Source organism: Haliotis asinina, chromosome 16, assembly GCF_037392515.1.
Source record: "Haliotis asinina isolate JCU_RB_2024 chromosome 16, JCU_Hal_asi_v2, whole genome shotgun sequence".
NCBI lineage: Eukaryota > Metazoa > Mollusca > Gastropoda > Lepetellida > Haliotidae > Haliotis > Haliotis asinina.
Genome location: NC_090295.1, coordinates 46551620 through 46576187, shown reverse-complemented (window position 1 = coordinate 46576187; position 24568 = coordinate 46551620). Strand labels below are relative to the sequence as shown.

General features: G+C 40.7%; 1 protein-coding gene across 1 annotated transcript in view; it reads right to left on the bottom strand.

Annotated features, from left to right (window-relative positions):
* Positions 1 to 6556: 6556 nt before the first annotated feature.
* The window catches only part of LOC137268965 (uncharacterized), a 106949-nt gene continuing 88937 nt past the window's right edge, over positions 6557 to 24568 (bottom strand). Inside the window, exons 114-140 of the mRNA XM_067803589.1 lie at positions 24297 to 24445; positions 24047 to 24188; positions 23384 to 23487; positions 22877 to 23080; positions 22581 to 22755; positions 21799 to 22064; positions 21528 to 21683; positions 20743 to 20962; positions 20390 to 20544; positions 19730 to 20050; positions 18900 to 19068; positions 17151 to 17353; positions 16638 to 16824; positions 16043 to 16213; positions 14926 to 15330; positions 14467 to 14766; positions 13877 to 13968; positions 13287 to 13458; positions 12544 to 12658; positions 11873 to 12077; positions 11180 to 11353; positions 10586 to 10799; positions 10013 to 10325; positions 8436 to 8526; positions 7963 to 7992; positions 7521 to 7646; positions 6557 to 7275 (exon numbers count right to left, since the gene is read on the bottom strand). Of these exons, the coding sequence (XP_067659690.1) occupies positions 7069 to 7275; positions 7521 to 7646; positions 7963 to 7992; positions 8436 to 8526; positions 10013 to 10325; positions 10586 to 10799; positions 11180 to 11353; positions 11873 to 12077; positions 12544 to 12658; positions 13287 to 13458; positions 13877 to 13968; positions 14467 to 14766; positions 14926 to 15330; positions 16043 to 16213; positions 16638 to 16824; positions 17151 to 17353; positions 18900 to 19068; positions 19730 to 20050; positions 20390 to 20544; positions 20743 to 20962; positions 21528 to 21683; positions 21799 to 22064; positions 22581 to 22755; positions 22877 to 23080; positions 23384 to 23487; positions 24047 to 24188; positions 24297 to 24445 (5066 nt within the window). The 3' untranslated portion in view covers positions 6557 to 7068. The remainder of the gene's footprint in view (positions 7276 to 7520; positions 7647 to 7962; positions 7993 to 8435; positions 8527 to 10012; positions 10326 to 10585; positions 10800 to 11179; positions 11354 to 11872; positions 12078 to 12543; positions 12659 to 13286; positions 13459 to 13876; positions 13969 to 14466; positions 14767 to 14925; positions 15331 to 16042; positions 16214 to 16637; positions 16825 to 17150; positions 17354 to 18899; positions 19069 to 19729; positions 20051 to 20389; positions 20545 to 20742; positions 20963 to 21527; positions 21684 to 21798; positions 22065 to 22580; positions 22756 to 22876; positions 23081 to 23383; positions 23488 to 24046; positions 24189 to 24296; positions 24446 to 24568) is intronic.

Here is a 24568-nt window from a genome sequence, read left to right as displayed (position 1 = left end):
CTTTACCATTTGTACCAATTAACGTGTTCCTCGTCATGCTCCAATGCACACAGTGACTTGACTCGTTCCCAACGCAACTTCAGTTGTGTTTAACAGAACTTCAGCCAGTTTATTGTTACTTTTACAATGAATGAATGAATGAATTATAGTAAGAATTAAGAGCAAGATTTATGTGAATGAATGAAAGAAATAGAGAATAAGAATAAAAGAAAGAAGTACGTGAATGAATGAAAGAATAAATGATGCACCGACATGGAAGTTCTAACATGTCATAACTGCAAAATAGCAAACCCTTCACATGGACAGTTCCATTGAAAATGAAAACGTTTATGTAAAGACTCTAGACTTGTTTGACTTGCTTTTCTCATCACGGGCTGCTTGTTTAAGCTCTTGTTAGCACTGCCTGTTGGTTCTTCGTCAATGTTGAGTTATTTCAAAGGTAAAACGTAATTTCTCAAAATGATGTATTTAGGAAAATGTTTGACACAATCGTGCATACTGTAAATTACAGTGAACTCAAAGATACCATGATTTTCAGGTTGTAATTTCGTTTATGGTTCATTCTTTAGGCAATATCCACATAAGATTGACAATTTATGCGTTTGCAAAGATCTCTGGCAAAACAATGATCATCATATAATTTAAAATGATTATTGGGTCTGTGCTTAGTTGATATTGGCAGAGGTAATAATACTCTACCCAAGGTCTGCATTAAGTATACTATCCCGAAACAAGGTCTGAATGCATACCGAACATCATAACTGACACTTGTTGCAAATCACGGTCGTTACCATTCCATCAGATGTATTCTATGTTTGATTTGTATGTCCCCTAGTCTTTATGGGTATAGTTACTTTTGCATGAAGATAATAAAAGTTACTTAACAACACATCTTGGTATTTAATTTGTTGTAATAGTAAAACTGCAGGGACGTCATTCTTATTTTTCGAGTTCAAGAACTGTGCTTTAAAGGACCACTAAACTCAATTTTTGGGTACTCTTTTTATCACTGCATATGAAAGACTTTTGGTTAGTCATAAACGAAACACCATTTTGTTTTCAAAAAACTTGTGGTTAATTAATACCAAGCGCTTAAAAGTTGCTAAAAAGCCGTCTGCTTCTCTCTCGCTCGCAAACGAAACTGCAGACAGGTTACTAACTCTGTCACCAGAGCCCTACAGTGACGTCATAGAAGGAACGGTTTCCAGTTAAATGTATAGAAAATGTGTAGGAAACTCGTCATTTTGCTGATTTCTCGACGTCACCAAAGACATGCCGAATTGTTGTGTTGCTGTCAATTGTTCCTTGGGGTCGGATGATGGTGTCACTATGCACAGATTTCCACCAGACTCCGTAGTTTGTGCTTAAATTGGTTGTTAGTGTGTGCGAAGTGAGCTTTGTGGAAGCCTGTGATATATGCTAAATCGGATGGTTCGCCCCCTACCACGCTCCAGGATAGAAAATGGAGTTCAAGTTTCATCGAGTTTATAAAATCAAGACTGCTTACTACCCATTGCTGACCAAAAAGGATTTTGCATGGACATAACGCTTTCTTCCTCGGAAACGAGGTTGTGGTCGAAGTGACAATGTTATCGTAAGTAATATTATATTGACCCCTTATATTGACCGATTCCAAGAGTGAAATTGTTATGTTATACGCGATGTCATGTAAAATCCTAATGTCCATTAAGAAAATACATATTTTACTACCAGTAGAAAGTAATTTTGATTTTGTAAGTCGGTGAAAACAAACTTAAATAGCATTCATCCCAAGACAGGGCGCCGCCATTTTTGAAAATCGTGAAGTCACGGGCTAAAGTCCGTTAGACTTATTGAGATTATGATTTGTTCTCATCAAGTTAGAAAATCAAAACTACTTTTTACTAGTAGTTAAATATGCAGTTGAATCATGGCCAAAAAGATTTTGATGACACAACTTTTAACATAAGAACTTCTCCCCTGGAAGCAAGGTGGGGGTGGGGGGGTGCGAAGTTATATTGACCTCCACCTCACTTCCAAGAGTGAAATTGTTATGTTATAAGCAATGTCATGTAAAATCCTAATGTCCATCAAGAAAATACATATTTTACTACCAGTAGAAAGTAATTCTGCTTTTGTAAGTCGGTGAAAACAAACTTAAATAGCATTCATCCCAAGACAGGGCGCCGCCATTTTTGAAAATCGTGAAGTCAAATCCATTTGATTTAATGAGATTATGTATGGTTTGTTCTCTTCAAGTTAGAAAATCAAAGCTACATAAATATGTATTTGAATCATTACCAAAAGGAGTTTGCATGACACAACCTGTAACATAATCTAAGCGAGGTCGGAGTCGAAGTGAAAACACTGCACGATAAATTTCTTCACTTGCTAAATTTTCTTGGTTTGCAACGTTCACTCACCAGTATGTAGACACTTGTCAATAAACGTCTTTATACTTGGTCTCATAATCCTAATTACTTTACAATCATACTTGTATGCATTTTGAAACTTAATAAAAAGAAGCGATCTGCGAATGTATAATGAATCATAATTTGCACCCACGCCCTAGTGTATGTTGTCTGCATCATTACACTTAACGACGAAAACAATGATTTTGTTGAAAGCTACGTACGACTTTAAACTTATTAAAAACAAAAATGCAAATATTAAAATTAAAGTTATGGGAGCAATGTCAGGCTATTACCCTCTTCGAGGAATGTATCCATCAATATCCACAAAAACAAGTGATATAATTATTATAATTCTTCTGAAGATTTCCCAAGTGATGAGTCTTTTAACAGTCTAATATACGAAAATGTGATGTATCGTTTCAGGTTTTTCACATTGCTGTATAGTTTTATTGGTTACCCAAGATAGCACACCTGGCAACTAATTGCATAATGTGCGTCATTCTTTTTAAAAAGTTATTTAGTTAGCCAATAATGAGCAATCAATCAATGTATTGGCGGTTAATCCTTTGAAAGAAGGGTGTTGTTTTACATAGACACAGACACGACAGAGTGTATTTAGTATAGATTAGTAAATGTACATACATAAACACTACTTTTTGACAAATCCTCCATTTAAATCCCCATAAAACCAATTAATCAATCAGCGTGTTATCGGTTAATCCTTTGATCGATCCAGACAAAAGAAATGCCAAATGGGGGCCTGTGTCGGGTAATCTAAGTGGCGTTACCACTAATTAATTATACCTGTTATACATTCATTAACTGAGCATCAAGTGAATGATGACAAATAACGTGTAGGTTTATACCACCTAACACGGATTACAACCTAGCGACACCAAGTGATTTTGACAGAATCGTATATGAAAACAAGGGTTGTAACTCGAAAACTAGGCAAAGCATTAGACAAAACTAAATGATAGTAGATTGTGAGAACATATAACTTTCATTTTTCTCAACAGCTTTCGCGATTTCAGGTTTGTACAAACCTGTGCACGAAATAGTTCAACCCCTGAAATGTAGATGAATACTGCACAGACCCTCATTTCTATACCCACTATTACGTCAAAGAGACGCGCCGCTCTGATTGGTTGCAATTTCGTTTGCGGCTGAGAATTTTGCACTGTTGACAGAAAGGTCGATTTAAGGTAATTAAAGATCGAAATGAGCATTTTTAATGACGGAGTTTCATTTATAACGATGTCAGCAAGTGATTTTGCTTTTGTACCCAAATAGAGTACACTCATGTGCCATAATAGAGTTCACAAAATGGTTGCTGTATTGCGTCATGGAGTATACCTCTTGATTCAAAATAAGATTTCTTAACTCATAGGCAAAAGTGGGGGATCAAATTTCACAGGGTGCATGTCTTGGTGTTCACCTGTCAGGAAATGTAAACAAAGGGGAATAACTCTCACTGTCACAGGAAGTCGTCTGCTCAGAACAAGATGGGGGCCAGAGGCAAATGTTTGACAGAGTATCAGAAAGAATTGATATTAAGACTATCCAAAGAAGGAAAAAGTGGCTGCAAAATAGGACAGATAACAGGGATAAACAGGTTCACCATCTGTAAATATTTGAGGAAAGTGAGACAAGGAGAAGATAAGGAAAATCCTAAAAGAAGAGGAAGGAAGAGAAAGTCAACAGAAAGGCATGTGCGCTCACTGATGAGGATTGTGAAAATTAACAGAAGGAAATCTTTAAGTGACATTTCAGCAATTTTTAATGAAAATGCCACTGTTCAGCTATCCAAGAGAACAATACAGCGTCGTTTACATGAAAATGGATATTTTAGGAGGGTTGTAAAGAAGAAAACAACAGTGTCTGCAGTAAACAGGTTTAAAAGACGAGCTTTTGCACGTTCTCATCTGCACTGGAAAGTGAATCAAGACTGGTGGAAAGTAATTTTTTCAGATGAAACACAAGTCATTATAGGTAAGGACCGAAAGGTTTTTGTCTGGCGCACTAATCAGGAAAAATGGAAACCTAGGTGTCTTGGAATCTACAATGACAGGAAACCCCCTCAGATTAGTGTGATGTTTTTGGGGTGCATTTGTTTTGACGGTGTAGGGACACTGGTGCCAGTTGATGGTCACATAAACTCTACAAAATATATAGAAATATTAGACAGTAATCTTTGGCCAGTTATTGCAAAAGTACCACAAGAGAGAGGTTATATTTTTCAAGAGGACAATTGCCCAGTCCATGTGTCAAAGCAGACAACAAATTGGAAGCAGGGAAATGGTATCAATACCATGAGTTGGCCACCACAATCACCAGACTGTAATATTATAGAAAACGTTTGGAGAACAATCAAAGTCAAACTTCAGAAAGACTTGCATCTCATCAAAACAAAGCAAGATTTAATTGACTGTGTGTTGAACATTTGGACCTCCCTGACACCAGCCTACATACAGTCACTGTATAACAGTCTACCAAAGAGAATGAGGCATGTTATGCAAGCTAATGGATGCATTACCAAATACTGAGACAATATAAGGTAAGCCAGTTTGTATTTTTTTCACAAAAAATGATTCAAAATGTTGTGCAAGATACAGGTTAGAAATGGTGTGGCGGCCATCTTGTGAACTTTATTTTGGCACCTGAGTGTATATGTGACCTTTAAATTACACAGTGTTTAAATCGTGCACTTTTTAAATTGGATTTAACAGAACATCAAACGTTATCAAACCGTTACCGTGGTTACAACAGTTGCAGATGGAAGGTCCAGTATACATCCACAGTGGCCTGCACTCGTCAAACTAAAGTTTGACAACACATGCTTCCAAAATTTTAAAAGTTGTCCAACTCGCCTCTTCACACGGCAGACACGTGTGGTAAAACGTTCGTGCCATTTGAGGGCCATGTTTCTATCGGTGCGGTCTTTTGTAGATCGGGTTGACGACCCAAACATCACGTGACAATTTCGTTGACTGCGATTGGTTGTTTCTGAACAACACGCTTCTTACAACGCCGAAAGTTTGATGGAAATGTTGGTGAGAACAGAGACCGACTCTATTTCTTGACAAAAGTTAGACAACTCTGAAATTGGTGGCGAGTTGTTGGAATGTTCACACTCTCAAACGTAAGTTTGACAACAGCTGACAACTTATGACACCCGACTCAACACATCATCATGGGAAAGCCGTTTCTTCCTGTCATCATTTTGCTGCGATCAAGCATGTCTAATATATGGAGGTCTACGTAAAATGTCACCACCACCACCATGATTATCTTCCGTGTTTGGGGTGGTGGTGTAGCCTAGTGCTTAAAGCATTCCCTCAAAACGCCGAAGACCCTGGTTCGATTCCTCACATGGTACAAAGAGGGAAACCTATTTCTTGCGACCGCAGTCGTAACTCTGCTGGAATATTGCAAACATGCGGCGTAAAACTAAACTCACATTCCTCTGTTTGATGACAATTGACAGTTGTCAACCGTTGAGTCGGCGCACTGAGTAGAGATTCACAACCAGTTATTACATGGCGATGAGATGACTCAACGCAAAGTGAATCTCTTAGGCTAAATGAAAAAGAGTTTTTCGGGCATCGGCGCGTCACTTTTATTTGTGCGCGTAACAATGTTTAACTGCCATTTAGATAACATTATTTTGACTTTGTCGCGTCCCGATCATCCATTTGTCCACTATAAGAATGCGAGTCCGTAAGAACGAGTGTGACTAAATCTTCAACTCATTTACACATGCTAAACTTCCCAAGCTGTATTTCTGATACGAAAAAAAATAAAAATGTGTTCCTCCCTCGTCAAATTTTTTTCTATCAAAATTTAAAAAAAAGTCTTACCGCCCTCGACTCTTTCGAAAAACATGTGCCTGAGAAACATTTAATTTCTTTCATGCAGCATAATGGTGTAGTTATTGCCCTCAGCAGTAACCCTTTCAGTTCTAAGGAGTGAGGGTATGATGGGACTGATGTTTGGGGACTGATGTTTGGGACTGATGTTTGGGGACTGATGTTTGGGGACTGATGTTTGGGGACTGATGTTTGATGGGACTGATGTTTGGGGACTGATGTTTGGGGACTGATGTTTGGGGACTGATGTTTTCCACAATGGTCGCGATGATATCTACTGACGAGAACAACTTGTCATTTGCTGAGAATTTTATTTTTGAGAAACAGCGTTAACAGATTCACTAAAGTATAGTTATGTGTTTATTTATACACTCCTGTCAGTGCGTGTTTGGTTGTGACAAAATAAAAAGTGTAACTCACAATTTTAAACCAAAACTTGTTTAGGTTGAACTTCCCAATTCTCCGCTCAAGACACATGCTCGTATTTTTACGCTAATTTGAACTTTATCACAAAATCGGATGAATGTGTGAGATTTAATCAATGGAAACACACGGCCAACATTCATATATCATTTATAGATGACATCCTATCAGCAGTTTCCATCAATTAAAGCTCTTGTAATCAAGAATATTTGATCTCATATAATTTTAATTTTACCGATTTTATCAATAATCTGTTAATTAATGTCTTTTTCAAATCAACCATTCGCACGACACTTATAATAGACAATGGAACTAAGTAACAAAAATTCATTGAAGATTGTTTAAGGAGTCAGCATCGGTAGAGTAAAGAACTGCAGAGTTCTTCATGGATCATAGTCTGGTTCTGGTTCTCGATCGGCTCCAGGGGCAATTCGACGTGACTTTCTTCTGACCGGTGATTTGGTCCTGATAAGAAAAGATGAAAAGCTTGGCCTTTCTTCGTAATCTTCCACTGGTGTAACTGGTCGGTCCGTGGTGAAGTCTAGGCGAGTCGACTGATATTGACTGTTTTCACCATTCAGGTTTTTCGCCTGGAGAAAAGAACAGTCGAGTTAGGGTACACTGAAAAGCATCTGTCCGTTTAGTGTATAGGTATAGTAATCCGGTTCGTCCTGTTGTACGTGGTCTTACCACACCAAATATGTCTCAAACTACTGTCTGGCAAGCTGTAACACATGACTATCTTTCGTAACGAACTGTGTAAAGTAACACTCAAGTTGTAAATATCTAAAACCATTAAGTTTGCATAACACAGAATCACACTGCAACTACTCACGGTTTGCTGAATCTCGTGAAGATCTGGCACAGATCGGGGCAATCTCTCTAACCTCATCGGGGTTGTGGGGTCATCTGGTCGGCGATTCAGCATGAACACGGCGGACGCTCCATCACGCGCACTGGACTGTAGAACATTAAATACATGCTAATATATCAAAAGAGTACATGTGTACAGTGCGAGGTCAACGAAGTTTATATCGTATCTTGTACAGATGGTGAGTTCGATATACTAGTATCTGAAATACCCAAAAGTTAAATTAAACTGGTTCCGGTTGGGAAGTTTATTATTAGACATGGACAACAGGTACGCAAAGTCAGAGAATTAGGTAACGGTAACCGTTGCAATCTTCAAATGGTTTCCAGAAATCGGTGTCAAAACATACCATTCCAAATTAAAAATCAAATCGTTATGTGAATGTTGATGTGACACTGACGCTTACCTTTTGGCTTTTCCAACTTTCACTAAAGCCCTGGAAAAAATAATGACTTCTTTTATGACAAAAAACTGGTAGAACAATATTCTTCATTATTTATGTTACACATCAGATTCGCACAGTTTAGGAGCTGGCTGGATATCAGTCGCCCCGTGAATAGTCAAAGCAGTGGATATGTCAGGGAAATGGTACAGAATAGACTGAACTTGCAGAAATAATTACAGCTGACAGAAACCTAACTGGCCTTAAGGCCACAACAACGAATCCGTCTATCGGATGGATAGGAGCTCTCTGATAAACCAACTCCACGTGGGGAGGCAGTATAGTTCAACTATGTGACCGTTACTTTAAGCTCACGCTCAATACCCAACACAGACATAGACTCGACGCCCATTTTACAATTGCTCTTCTTGAATTCTTGTAAGAATATCGATACCTAGCGTGAGGCCCACAGTTTACACCATTCTGACCATACTCACATCACTGAAACCTTCATTGACAAAAGGTGTCCTGGAGCCTTCCGGTCGGATGTGTAGGATCTTACACAATGTCAAGGACAAGTGCAAGCGTCTGGAAAATATGGTGAAAATATTCATGAAGGCCTAGATGGTCATTGCCTCCACCATAATAGGACATCTTTGGCTAGTCCACTCAGTGTTACAACTCATACTCAAAATGTCCTAGATGGTCCTTGCCCCCACTAAAAGGGACTTCTCTGGCTAGTCGACTCAGCTCCTACTCAAAATGTCCACGTTCACGTTGATTTCCAAACAGACAGCGCATTAATTTAGACATTTATACATGAACAAACCACTAACCAGAGACAACAATTGAATCTGATACAAAAGAGCTGAAAATTAAAATGTGTCAGTTTTAAGTCGTTTACATTCGTGTGTATTTAGTTTTGTGAGGATTGAGTAGTACCTAGTCGAACTGACTGGGAAGAGTGGAGCAGTCGCAACAGTTCTGTCAGTCACATATCATATAACTCACCATGTGATTCAGATTTACTTATGATATTCACCAAGATTTCAAAATAGCAAAACAATCTAAGTATGATGAGGCTGAAGATCTTTCAAGTTGGTTGCAAAATATACTTGTTTTCGGGGACCACATGCTTCACCAAAGGTGCTGGAGGTACATTGTCCCAAACCCACCTCGAACAGACAGATTGATATCATCATGTACGGAAACATTGCTAGACACTTGCACCATTAAGGTTTGGAAACTGGTGGAATTCTGGCGCACCTTTTAACATTTCGAAGCCATGCAAGGAAAAGTAACCATACTTACAGTGGCACAATATACTGAATACATGCAAGAAAAGATAATTCAAACTTTCACTACCGTAATATACTCAAAACATGCTAGGACACGTAAACCGTCACCATGGCAACTAACGATCCTTATGTGATCAACTACGAACCAAGCAAACGTACCAGATTTTCCAGGAATCTTCCCTTGGTTCTCATCAGGAGACAAATGTCCTTGTACATGCTAGCCCATACATTTTACCACTGTATAGTCATGCAACAGTACCTTGGTTTTCAAATGTTCTCTTCTTTATTATACAACAGCTACTTGGTTCATGAATCGACTGGTGGATACGTTTACACACGAAGTCAAAATGCATAATTATCTCAGTATTAATGGTAAGAAAATAGGAGACAACAAGTTAATGTTGGAACACGAATGTTGTGTATTTGAGTCATGTTTGTATTACTATGTGTGTTTTACTTTATGCAAAATATTTTTAGTCGATGGGATGAAAACAAACGCAGCCAGAAAAAGAAAAGTTTCTTTGAAAGAGTTACTTCCCCTTCAATGAGCATCTCTCATGCTGAAATTTGAACTCAGTAAAGTAATTGGTCGATAAATTTGTTATGCAGATAATTGTTATTTTTTTAAATTATAATTCCTGACCTCGCAACCGCGGATAAAATATGTATTTACAACAATTTGAAACAGAGTCAAGAAATGGAGTGACTGTCTGTCTCTTTTCATATTTGACAGAATATTTGACTGAGGTACCCATGCCCACATGCGAGATACCTACCCTCTTTTGAGCATGCAGAGATACCAAGCCAGCACGGATAAGATGATTATCAATATCACCGCCAACACCACCAGCCCGATCATCCATGCCTGCCACCCGTCACAGTTCGGATTATCTTTTGCACATGCGCAGTAGTATCTGTTGACGTCGTTGTAGCAGACGTACGGCCAGGAACACGGGGAACTGCCACACTCGTTGACGTCATTATCGCAGTGCGTGCCGGTCCAGCCAGGTGCGCACGCACACTCATAGTAAAGGTCAAAACCTTCCGCACGACGGTAGTTGGTGCAATTGTACAAGCTTTCATCTTTGCCTAGAATTATATGACGATGGATGAAGTGAATGAACTACTCACAAACATGTTTTAAATTCAGATGAGTGCAGATGATTATCACGAAAAAGAAGATAAAGTGAATAAAACAGTGTATGAGTTCCAATTTCATATCGCTTTTTAGCAACACAGTCCGGGATTCGAACTTTGGTCTTTGGTGTCACGAGTCAATGCCTTCACCATTGGGCTAGGATCTACTTCAGGTCCAAATCACAGGCGGACAAATGCATTTTATGGCTTACTTCTGCATGTTCCTCCATTCTTGCATGGTCTCTCCATCACAGTTGGTTTGATAGTGATGACGTCAGAGTATGCCCCTTCCTGATCCTGGGCGTATACCCGAACCTCATCGTAACCATAGTAACCAGGGTTAGGTTGGTACTGAAAGGTTCTGTAGACCCAGTTGAGGGAGTGGGAAGGATGGGGGAGGTTGAGCTTGTCACAGGGGATGCCGCTCTGAAATCAGGTTGTTATGCACACATTATTCCCGGTTTGTAGATAAGTCATGACTTTACTTATCTACATCTATACACATGGAAAAAAGTATCGCAATGCGGACACGTTTACCAACAGACGCTCTACACCACGGAAGTGGCCATAATGCGCATGCACATAGATTGATGTTCTCACCTTAAAGGACGCATGACTCACGCGTAACACGCAAACAAGACGGAAGTCACGATAACCAAAGGTACGTTAGGGGTATGAATAGTCTATTAGGACAAACGCCATCATAAATGTATTTGCAATTAGGCTCTGTCTATTTATCTTTCTGTATCATATGTCTAAACGTATCTAAATTACATAATAAAGGTCAAACATTCCAGAACACAGACCGTGTTGTATGAACAGGGGTCCGTGGTCTTCACGTCACTGACGGTGAGGTTCCCGCCTGTCGGTAGAGTGTTGTAGATGGTCATATTGTTGCCAACGTCAACATCGTACGCTCCAAACTCCCATATGTACGTCGTAGGGCTGCTGTCATCGACTACAGTCTGCTCCAGCAGAATCTGAAAAAGAACAACCAAACTATCTCCATGAACCAAACTTTTCACAATTATGCCTAAAACTACTCAATATTGGAAGTGACATCTCAAACAACCTACATCTCTTTTAGTTCAACATTTCACAAGCTATGCCCATGACGTTTAGACACAACAAAGACTAATGTGAATGTTGATACCATCCTGTGGAACAAGCGGCTCTTTGAGCACGCCTAATATAAAAATGTTTGGAATTATTGAAAAGGATCTTGCGAAAATGTACTCTTTGACAACTTGAGAATTTCATGGGTGAGTTTATTAACCTACTAGTATTTGTTGTTTCCATTGACTAAGTCATGTTATGAAGTAAAGACTATATATCATGACAAGGGACTACTACTATGGGCTTCACACATTAAATCCATATGACGAGAGCCCAATGCTACCTAGCGTGAACATAGCGTTGTACGACCACCTCCGCGAGGTGATCCTCGTACGAAGACATGCTGTGTGTTAAAGTCACTATGGCAACGTGTTGAAATGCACCTGGACCGGATGTGCTGGATCTGCATGGAGGAAGCTGGTACCATCACTAAAGACGAAGGCACTGGGGGCGTCGTTGACGGAGGTGACGATGATGCTGATGTTTACTGCCGTTTCAGCTGGTGGTATCTCGTCTTGTGGCACCTCATACAGAATTACAGGGACCTCACTTGTTCCATGGTAGTTGAAAGCGGGAGTGTACGTCATTCTGGAATATGTCAACATACACACCAGTGACTGTTGTCCGGCAAACAAGATACCGCTTGGCATGAAAGACAACATAGCGATGACATGATAAATGGATTGATCGTAGAGAATTATTATTGACGCCTAATATTAGCAGTATCACCATGTCCAAAGTTAGCCATTTGGTTGACCAGTAGTACCTGTTAGTGAAATACACCATGTCCAAAGTTAGCCATTTGGTTGACCAGTAGTACCTGTTAGTGAAATACTTTCGTGTCTACGTGTAAGGATTACATGCACCCACTGACGAAACCAACGCATCTTTTGATATATTAGGTCAGTCTGTTGTACTGATACACCTACATTTAGATATGAAACATAATATCTGTTTCCAAACATGTCACCAAACCAAATTCTCCAAACAGGAACGTCTGTTAGAGCACACAATATGTTGTATAGCTGTAAATATTCATGATGAGGCAACTCACAATCCATCCTCTGACAGAGTCAGGTCCAGATTCCCCACAACGAAGTCGTCACGCATCTTGTACTTGACCACGTCTCCATTAGCGTCTGTGGACGTCATCTGGTATATCATAGTACCTGGAAGATGAGAGGATGATTCTTGTGATCGGGTAAGAAGCCGTATACTGTTTCAGTTATCTGTACCCTACATCACGTGACCATCACGCCTATCTGCATGTCATGGTTAATACACTGATGAGTGATTCGTATCTGATGCGTGTGCCACTTAGTAAGTCTCTGGGATCCGTGCACTTCAAAGGGGATTGTGATGCTTCTGTCACCACTAACTGACCTGTTCTTGACATAGAAGCAACGAGCACATGCATGATACTGGCAAGTCGTGGATTATATCGCAAGTCGCAAGGGGTCTAAATTTACCTTCAGTTGAAGATTATCGTGCAAAGTTTGCATCCTTATTTACAACTGGACCCGACGCCTTATATCATTTGCCCACCCCTGCCTATAGAGATGTAAATTGCTTATTGAGAATTTATAAGCCATATAAGTAGTATATATGATAGGGGTAAGATATGAAAAAACCGCTGACAGTTTTTGTTTCTTAAATAAAGCTTTACAGCAGCTTTTTATATCGTAATCCCATCATATATACTACTCATATATCCCTTCATTCTTGCAAAACAAGCTTAAAAAGACACAGACCCTGGTCTTCCTGCATGACAACAGACACAAACTAAGAGACACCTACCCTGGTCTTCTTGCATGACAAGAGACGTCCTGCTGGTGAGCTGAGGAGGAGAGTTAGGTATCTGTGTCAGAGCGGAAGTCAGCAAGAACTGGGTCGGGTGTCTGAAGTACGTGTCTGACACAGAACGCCGACGTCTGGAACTGCTGCTTTGTGCTGACCTTGTGTTACACACCTGAACACATAAGACACAATACAGTTGCAGACTGAAAAGCATTGTGAAGTAAGAAGGATCTACGGCACATTGTAAGGAAAGAACTGTAAAGTGTCGAAAATGATCAACCTATACAATGTCCGCACATATATACAAATAGTGGAAAAATAGCGAAATATTTAATATTTCTTAGATTTCTTATCATTCAAACTTCACAGAGGTGATGTGTTGATGTGGCTATAAAACAATCTGTAAAGAGATAATTACAAAACTATTGCACTATAAATACGTGTGCGTGTGCGTATGCGTGTGCGTATATGGGTGTCTCTTCCAGTCTGGACTGGTTCTAGTTAGTCTGTATACTGACTCCGAGCTGAACAATATTAGCTTTAGAAAATACCAGGGTTCATTGTAATACTGAGTATAGTTCAGCACTCACCTTGACCGTGACCCGAGAGGTCGCCGGGTCTCTGACCTCCGTGTCCGTTTCATGTTGACAGGTCTTGTTGCTCTGTTGCCACTGTCTTGCATCTATATCATACAAACATCATGTTGACTAGAAATACCCTTCTCATGTAGTACTTCCCATTGTATAACCAGCTGTTAAGCGCCGTTAGGTAAATAATTTTATCTTGAGAAGGCTGGCACGACTGACTGATGTGCTTAGCAGTCACGTCTGCTAAAGTTAGGCATAACCTCAGAACTGATTAAAATGACTACACCACAACAGACAAGACGGGGAGTCTGGGGCACTCGTGGGAGGAAAAATCTGTTGTGTTCATTACAGATTGACTGAAACCTTGCCAGTCCAAGGATGATTTCGTCCGAAGTTAGTTTTATGCATTACATTTCGTTTTGTGGAGGTGATCCTGACCCTCACCAAGACCCCCGTCGGTCATCGACATTCCGAATATGTCTAGAGAGCATCTATAACAGCTATATAACAGCTTCATGAGGAAAGAAAATTCTGACGTGGTGCCGCTTTTTATTGAAATACATACATGAGGTATCTGAATGCAAAGCACGTACCCGTATTCCAGTGAATCAGCATCAATGTTGTGTTGGTCACCGTCGGGTCATAGGTGAAGGTCACTTTCACCGGTCCTGGCATGGGAAGATTACCAATACTGGTCAGAGAAAATGAGAGGTCAGTTTCCTGGTAGTTCAGCCTCTTCCTGAGAATTCTGTCCGTGAAGGCATCTTCTGTGGTTGACATAGATGGGTCAGTGATGTATGGGACGAACTCCACCGAGGCGTCAGACTTGTATTCCGTCTCTAGATCAAGTTTTGTGAGCTCAGTGACCACGATGCTCTGTCCGGTCTGAAGTCCTGGATCATCGACAAGGCAGTGAAAACATGATGAAACACAAGCAGTCACGCGGTACAACATTGCATGTTGCTTCGGGTAGCAACAACACTGAGATATAACGGCGGACTGAAACTTACAAAGCAACAAGTATAACAATATCTCATTATTTATGCACTAACCATCTGGTGTTAACACAATTACTCCTGAGACATCTCTCTTTCTTCTGACACCACCACCAACATCTACAGTAACGGCAGAACCATTTGTGGACGTCGCCATCGTGGACCTGTCTGTCTCCACTATGGTAGACCCCAACAGCTTGGTGGTACACAGTTGAGCCTCATTACACATCTTCATGAAGATGAACATCTCTGTGCCAGGAGCCATGGTGAAGGCGGACCTGTCCGTGGTGCCGTGGACAGAGGAGTTGTAGTCGGGTTTAAACTGACTCAACATGTAGATGTTGTGGCCGTTTAGTTTGAGGTATCCATCAGCTACTGTAACTGTCCCCGACGTGTTGTAGCCGACCCAGGTGCAGGGGAAGATGTCGTCAATGCTGGTCTCGGAACTCCCAACACAGAAGTCTGCAGATAGAACCTAGGTGCCTTACCAGTTTTGCAAATTAGTATGTGGTTAATATTGTCTTGTAGTCAATGAGTGGGCATGTACTGAAAGTTTCCAAATGAAAAAAAAAATATTCCAACTATGCCGGTGGAAAAACTGGATAAGCTCTCCTCAGAACATCCGAATGAACCGATGTAGGGGAGAGACCAAGCAATGATTTAAGCACAGATCACAGGTGACCATGAAGTTCAAACAAATCTTTTTGAAACCAGCATTAAGTATTTGCATTTAATCATCACCAGTTTATCAACAATTTACGTTTCATTATCACTGTCTCTTTAAAGTCAATAATATGACAATTATTTGTTACAAACATATATTACCTATGGTAGAGCATATATTCCCTTCTTATTAGCACGCATATTTTTTCATGTTAAATGTTATGTCAGTGAAATGACTTCAGTCATTGAAGGGTGCCATTCCTTCACTGGGTGAACCCCTCACCAATGGTGCCTTCAATGGCCATATCAGCTGCAATCTATGACGTCAGAAAAAGCGTGATATACGCAGTTTCACTATAGTACGCACGGAATCAATCTTAATCGTTGTGGATAGCATTACTTTGAGATGGTTCGCCTCATATAATGGCAAATGACAACTTTGAAATATGTAAGTTTTAATGATAACGCTCCTGCATAAGACATGGTAGGCAAGTTGTCTTTCTTCAGTTACCATATCGTCTGATACTTTCATCTTTAGAGACCGTCCAGGAAGCACCAACGGTGTTTTTGTCTGTGGTTTTCATGGAGTTTGGCGGCACCACTGTCTCTCCAAGAGATTCAGCATCCACAATTGTCGTGTTGACGTCATCGACAAGGGGAGGCTCAAGGAGAACTGTCACACCTAAGTCACACATACCATTTATTAGTATACCATTATTAGTATACCATTTACTAGTATACCATTATTAGTATACCATTATTAGTATACCATTATTAGTATTAATTATGGTTGGAATACATGAACTTTGTGAATATCCAACTGATACATGTCACACGTCTTAAAGAGCAAAATGTAGTTTTCAAGGAGCCCCTGCAGAAAATACTTTTACCCACTGGTGTATTAAAATAATAACCTCCACTAATAATTTAATGTTTTAAAGTAGTTGCGTGCTTTTAATAACATATCAACACTCTACCATTTGATGTATTAAGGTAAGCACCTCTACAAACATGGTAAAAATCCATTGTTTGATGACATGATACTCTACCGTCTGATGTATTAAGGTACAACACAAATAAGGTAATAAATGTAATAAGGTACGCACCTCTGGGATCAGCGTATGTTGTGACCAGTCCACCCCCGTTGGTACATCTGACGGTCACGTAGTACGTCTTGTTGTGTTCCAGCAGGCCTCCGAGTTCAGAGTTCACAGATCCGGGATACTCCTGAGTGGACACAAATGTCTGTAACTCCTGTCCCCCTGGCGCTGTGCCTATTGCCCACTCGTAGTTCTGAAATGTCACACGTGTATTTGTGTAGCTCGATATTAACCAGACTTACCTTTGATTTGCTACGATTCAGTAGCACTCACAAGAAATTGCTTTCCTAATGGGTAAATATGGCTTAACGTCGCTTTCACCAATGTTACAACGATATCGTAGTATGGAAGTAATCTTCTTACGGATATAGGGAATCGAACCCAGGTGTTTAGTCTGATGGGCCAACACTTTAACCAATGGGCCACTATGTATCTATTGAAAACTTCATATAGATCTGCATATATATTTTAGGCTCATTAATATATGGGTTATGTATTTATGTAGAAGCTCTGTGTTACCACAATTTCGCTCTCGTTGTCATTGCACTTCCACACAGCCTTAATGGTGTCGTTGGATCCCTGGTACGTCACAGGGGTGAAGTTGCCCTGTGTGACGTCGATGTAGAGCATGACGTCGGTGTCAAACAATGGTGGTGACGTGTCGATGTTGAAGCCGTCAGATGACGACACCGCCTCTGTTCCAGACCCGAGGACAGCTTTCACTGGAACATGGTTGGTGGGGAGGCGGGGTATTCTTTCATTTTCATGATCATGTTGTTTTATTTCCTTAATATATTTTGTTACTAGTTAGATCAGTTTATGATAAACTATTATATACAAGCTGTTCCTTCCCATTAGGTCAGTCATCTACAAACAAACTTTGGTCAATAGATCCTAATGATTCAGATTATTTCTGTCACGTGCCCTACCTCACCCGTGTCTGCACTTCCTCTAGATAATCCAAAGAATGCTCATAGTCCGTTTGGCTCAAAAGTAGACCGATGAATTGCAGTGTAACCCGAAACTAATACCCATAACATACTCATTGAAACGCTGATCACAATCAAAACATCATACCAACTCTTTGAGGTTTCTGCAGAATTTTTGTCCTAACAATAAAAAAGTTGTTTTAGAAACTATTGTTAAAATACTGACACAGTTCACTGTCTATTACGAGGGGGGAGTGCAGAGAAAGGCACAGCCAGGTGTTCAAGAAGCACGTACAGAAGTGCCGAGAAAGTTATTTATTCATTAACCTGTGCTGTGCTTTTACTGCACTACTCCCTCGTAACAAATAGTGAACCGTGTCAATATTTTGATATAGTTTGTTCTACAACTTTTTTTTATTTTAAGGAAAATATTCTGCAAAAACCTCACAGAGTTGGTATGATACTCTGATTATGATCAGCGTTTCACTGAGTATGTTACGTTTATTAGTTTTCGAGCTAGACTGCAATTCATCGGTCCGCTTTTGAGCCTAACGGAGTATATGTGGCACATATGCATGCTTATGACACTGTGAAACATGTAGTTCTGTTTTGTCCATAAACGGAATGTAACAGGGGGCGACTATTTGGCTCTCTTATTGGTCTTTTGGATGTTAAAGCTTAGCAAGTGTTTGGAATGATGTCTAAATTCACACTCCTGTATATATACAGATCTTCATGGATTTGGTTTAGTATCTTATACCTTTCAGACACGTGTACTTTGTAAATGTTATATTTGCAAAATCATTCATATGTACCTTTAATTTTGGAGGAAATACAGACGATCTATCTTTGTGCTGGAAGTCTGACTTTGCATTAAAACGATGCCTTCCTCAGTGTGAATGTGTATATTGCAGCTTTAAACATTAAAATGTACAAGCTTCATCTTTGACAGGCCATGATGTTACGATGTATATTGAAAGATTTTGTTTAATTGTTTACGGCCTACAGTCTTCAGTACCAATAAATTACATGGACCCAGAGAACGGCTCTGCTCTGCTTTTTGATATCGGTCATCTGCATAGGTCGCGTGTCCATTGGTAAGATGAACCCTGTTGGCCTTTGTAATTCATGCATGTTTTGCTGCATAAACATTTCCACCCAAAGAACTACAGACGTCGGCACTGGTTCTTGAGTTGAAGGAGATCATGTTGTTTGTAATTATGTGTAATTCTACCTCTCCTATCGGGTAGAACACTACCCGGAGTGTTTCCACCAACATATGTGACACACTGCAATTCACAAAATATTTCTCATTCCCCTAAAACGTGTCGTCTCTAACCTGTAAGGTAGTACAAGAGAGGGACGACTTCTCTCTCCACAACTGTTGATTCTGTAAGGTTAAGGCCGTTGAGGGTGATCTTGACCTGGTCTGTTGATGAACTGTCACATGACGTGTCACATGTGTAGACGTCACAGGGAGTCAGGCAGGGGATACACGGCGTATGTACCTATCAACACATGAAAGACATTACAGTGAACTGACGTAATGTCACAATGGTGTTAGACAGGGAATACACTGTGTATGTACCTAGCAACACACATACACGTCACAGTGAACTGACGTAAAGTCACAGGGAGTCACACAGGGAATACACTGTGTATGTACCTAGCAACACACAAACACGTCACAGTGAACTGACGTAAAGTCACAAGAAGTCACACAGGGGATACACGGTGTATGTACTTAGTAACACACAAACACGTCACAGTGAACTGACGTAAAGTCACAGGGAGTCAGGCAGGGGATACACAGTGTATGTACTTAGTAACACACAAACACGTCACAGTGAACTGACGTAAAGTCACAGGGAGTCACACAGGGGATACACGGTGTATGTACCTAGCAACACAAAAACACGTCACAGTGAACTGATCTAACGTCGCAAGGATTGGGCAGAGAATATACGGTGTATTTTCCTAGCAAAACAGAACACTTCACAATATGCGGATCTAAGATGCAACAAGTCTCTTAAACGCTGTGTTCAGCATCATTTGCATCATCTCAATAGATATTTCTGTGTTTTTTGTAATATTACATTATCACGCGTAACGTGTAGTCAAACGGACTTAAGACGTTAATTATCTCTGTATACATGCGCCACATCTCACCTGTCGGTACGGCACGACATCAGAGAGACCGGAAGCAGATCCGATTCCAGCCTCATACCGAACAATGGCGTTGTTACCTCCTTGGAAAGGGTTGCCATAGCGACACAGTTTCTCCTTTTCAGCTGGCATCAAGAGGTCACGGAATGAAGCCGTAGCACTCCAAACCTTTGGATGTCCTTCCGAGTCTCGTTCCGTGTCAGGAATATAGTTCTTGTGATTCCAGACTCCCAGGGTGAGTTTGGTGTCGGGAGAGAGACGTGGTATTCCACACTGCTCCGTCACCAGATCCTGGTCCATGAAGATTGACATGCACCAGGTCACCTGTGGCATTGAAATTAATATCTAGCCTGTTTAATCTTGCGTATTTCTCTCATTACTTCGAAGAATAATCATCTGGTTTGTAGACAGCAGACTAACTCAAAGTGGACAAATCGCTTATGTTAGTTTCAGCAATATCAGTAAACGCACTGTGGTGTCAGCTGATATTCTGTTCTTTTGGCCGCTTATTGCCTGGGTGCCCCCGTGCGATAACGCTACAATTGTCGTGGGCTTATGTTATGGTAATGGAGTTAGATTCAAATGCTAATAACGTCAGTGGAATAGCGATACGTGAAAAGTTTTGATCTTCCTATCATAACCTGAAGGTTCTATGAAAATTACCTCTGATCCCCTTGATTCGTCTCTCTGTGTGGTAAACTTGACCATGTACTGATGGTAATCTGTGGAAGGGTCTTGTAGGAGGTCATTCACTGCTGCCACAGGTTCGTTGAGGTTATCCCCGTAACTACACCAGGACACCAACTTGGGTGATTCACCTGCACAACATGGAACAATATTGTGAATACGTCTATGGCCGTCATTGTATTACATGATATCTTTATCTGCCGTGATGCCTCGTCATAAATGTATGGTCGTACTCGCAATCGACCTTCACCTTCACGGTTATTTACCTGACTATGTCTACGGCAACAACATTCATTATATGAAAGATCAAGGAACCAATTTCCACAAACCTGCAAATAACTGTACTCCACAGGCCTTCCTGGGATGAAGATTAGGATTCCCGATGTCAGTCTTGTCTGTAATGGAGCCTGTCTCCTGGAGCTTCTTCATTTCCTCCTCTGTCAGCTTCTTCACCTCGTAGCCTGTATCATCCTGATCAACAGACCTCTTGCTGATGTTCTTGTAGTACCTCTCTGCTTGAAGGTAGGATTCACAGTTGCAGGTGCACGACTGTAAGAAATGTAGTACTATAACTGGCATCTCAAGATAATAGTTGTGCAAGTTCTGTTAAACGCATCTTCTTCACTTCAAGAACGTGTAGTGAGCCAGTACAGGTACAAAGCTTGAGTCAGTGTCATGTAGAATCTTGGATTCAAACCTAGTAATAGGTTTCTACAGGCTGTAGAGACACAAACGATCCTTTTCGTGCTACTTTCTACTTACAAGGATCATATTATCAAGCGGCAGGGTGGATCGATGAGTGAGGTTTTCGCTATCAGTGTATTCTTTACTCCACCATTACCATGTTATTTGCTTCCTCGTGTTGTTTTAGTGGACCACTGACCTCTTCTTATTTGTGCTGTATTCCATCAAGTCAATTACCATGTTGTTTTAGTACATTACTGGTCTCATGTTTGTATTATTTTTTCATCGGTCAACATTGTTAAACATGCTATCTTGGTACGCTCCGAAACGTAGTGTTATCCACAATAAAGAAGTAGACATCCACAAATCTGTCTTTTCTTCTGCTATCCACTTTTAAACGCCCTTGAAAGATTTAAACACTTATACATACTGCATTCACCGGTTCCACCCTGCAACAGGCACAGACAGACTCGGTCCAGTCCGGTGATGATGTGTAGTCGTAGTCCAGGATGTAGTCATCTGGGCCGTCCCAGAACAGGACACTCGTGACCGCTTGACCATCACCTGCTGCAGCTTTGATAGACAGCTGCAACATGAGTAGTAAATGGGATGAACCTATGTAGTAATTTGAGCTACACATGAGTAGGAATCATGCGTAGTCTTGGTGAAAGGATCTATTTTAACACTGTGTACTTTAATACCTTATATTCCCCGCCATTGACAAGGTCAGCGTCTCTGAAGTAGGTTCCAGAAAACATGGAGTCGGTCTTGGTATCTCTGGCCAGTTTGATGTCCACTTTGCCGGACTCGGGATGGACGTTGGCTGATCTGTAGGTCAAGGTCAAGCTACGGTTGTTGATGTCATGGTTCCGGTCAGACTCCAGATACATCCACTCAGAATCATCAAATTTGATTTGTCTGACAGGACATGGAGACACGTCGGGCACAGGGTGGTGCAGGAAGGTGCCTACAGAGAACATATTTACTTAAAAAGGGACTGTGTCCAATCATATCTCAATTCATGACATTAGATGAATGAAAATCTAGCGAGCCAGGATACACAATCTTCAATACATACATACATACATACATACATACATACATACATACATACATACATACATACATACATACATACATACATACATACATACATACATACATACATACATACATACATACATGCAAATCCATTGCATTTCACTGTTTAACTTAGTTATATATAAATCTGACTCAGGTATAATGCAATGGATTTCCTATTTTCGGACTGCTCAGAATCTGAAGACTTACGTACAGACGCATTGACTCATTGCACTAAGATATCCTTGAACCTAAAAATAGGAATTTAAAGGATTAATAGGAATGTAACGAATTCATCATGTCAGTTCAACCTGATTGCATAACACTTATTGTTTTCACTTTATCATGATATGCAGATAGAATGCAACTATGTATCTCAAGAAAATCTAAACATATGTATTACCTGTAACGGTGGTGGCGGAGCCGCTCCAGCTGATGTCGTGAGTGAAGTCGTGTCCGTCGATGACGAGGCCGGGGGAGGGGATGGAGTCGTCATACATCACTGGTGGAGAGTCTAATGTTGTCTTTAGGCCAGCAAAGTTCTCCACCACCAGACGCACAAAGTAGGCAGCATTGCCCTGGGAAAGAAAAATTACAGTAACGTTAGTCTGTGATCGTCCTGTTTACTCTACGTCAAGATACCCACAACACAGGTAGGTGTACAACCTGTATTTTATTCAATATGTTTTAAACACCGACCTGCATACTGATGTCCATGAATCTATACGAGGTGTAGTTGACATCAATCTCTATGGATTCTACGACAGTTTCTTCCTCCGAGCCTTCATCACAGGAGGCTCTCTTCAGCAAGGCTGCGTGGTAGCATCGGATACCCGAGTCCTCATCACTGAAGCCTGTCCAGTAGGTCTGAAGACTCTCACTGCTGGCCGAGTAACTCAGTTTCTGGCAAGTAGAACAGAAAAAAAGGCATCCGGTGCAGGTCCGTATACGCCAGACAAACCGGTCCTGTATATGTGTCAATATGTTGCCATTCTATTTGGTAACGGCGTTTATGTAATTTTGACATTTAGTAATCCTGATATAAACTTATCACTTAGAATAACGTACAATAAATCAAATACACGCTGCTCATTTGTTGACTTGTGTGACTTCATAGCAATGCATTGTTCAAGAGATGGTTCCGACTGAACATGGCACTGTTATCATTAGGAAACGTGACCTATTATGTTTTCCCTTGTCACTTACCATGTCATAATAGGGTCCTGTTCTGATCTTGCCTTTGACTGGTGGTGTGACGTCCACCTGGAACATGTGACTTGTCACGTTGCACTCTCCGGCCTTGTCAGCACCTGGGGTATGAAGCACAAGCAAAATGAAATGTTGCTTTTTAAACGTTATCGACACAAACGGGATGTTGCCACACGGTGTACGGTGTCACACAACGGTTTTACCACGAAATAAGGAAGGAGTACTGCAACTTAAGGAATGTTGTCACATATGGAATATTGCCTCATAACGTTTTGTGCCACATATTGCCATAAAAAGGTTTGCCACACGGGATTTGCCACATAGGGTTTGTTAAAACACACGGCATATTGCCACACACGGTTTGTTAATACTTACGGGATATGGTCACATGGGATGTGTTAAAAAGTATGGGATCTTGCCAAAAAGGTGTGCTAAAACATACGGGACACTGCCTAATAAAGTGCGTTAAACGTACGGAATATTGCAACATATGGTGTGTTAAAACGTACGAGATCTTGGCACACAAGGCTTGTTGCCACATACGAGTATTGCCATACAAGGTTCACAGTGTCTCGTTCGTTAGAATGTAGGAGAGGATATTGATAGTGCATGGTGTTTAACGCGTCTTATGTCCATGATTTCCGTTTTTCGTCAACCTACCTATGACCCAGATATAGTAGATGCCATTTTGTTCCAGAGACAGATTTTCAAATTTCATGAAAGTGTCCTTCCCCACATTTTGGAGGTCCACAACGTTAAAGATGCCTCGTCGGTCGTCGTCACTGATGGAGCCTCTTTCGGTCTAAAACATATCACCAATATCAGCGTCTTCTGACGAATCTCAAATCTATATGGCACAAAGTTTATACTAAATACGTTGTACTGATTTGTGAAGGTGATCTGTACTCACAAACTGTCCACATGTGTAGTTGTTCGCGTCCATGTTGTTGGAGAGACCGACATAGTACATCATCATACCAATCTTGGATTCGAACCCGTCCCACGGTACATCAACGTAGTTGTCAGTGTTGACAAATTTCTTCATATCGATTATGCCAGCTGAAGCACAAAGGAAACTGAGATAACTAACCGATTGTAACACAGTACCGGTGTTCATATCGAAATCCCGGGGTCATTTCCCTACAGGGGTAAAATGTGTTAAGGCGACAAATTTCTTCATGT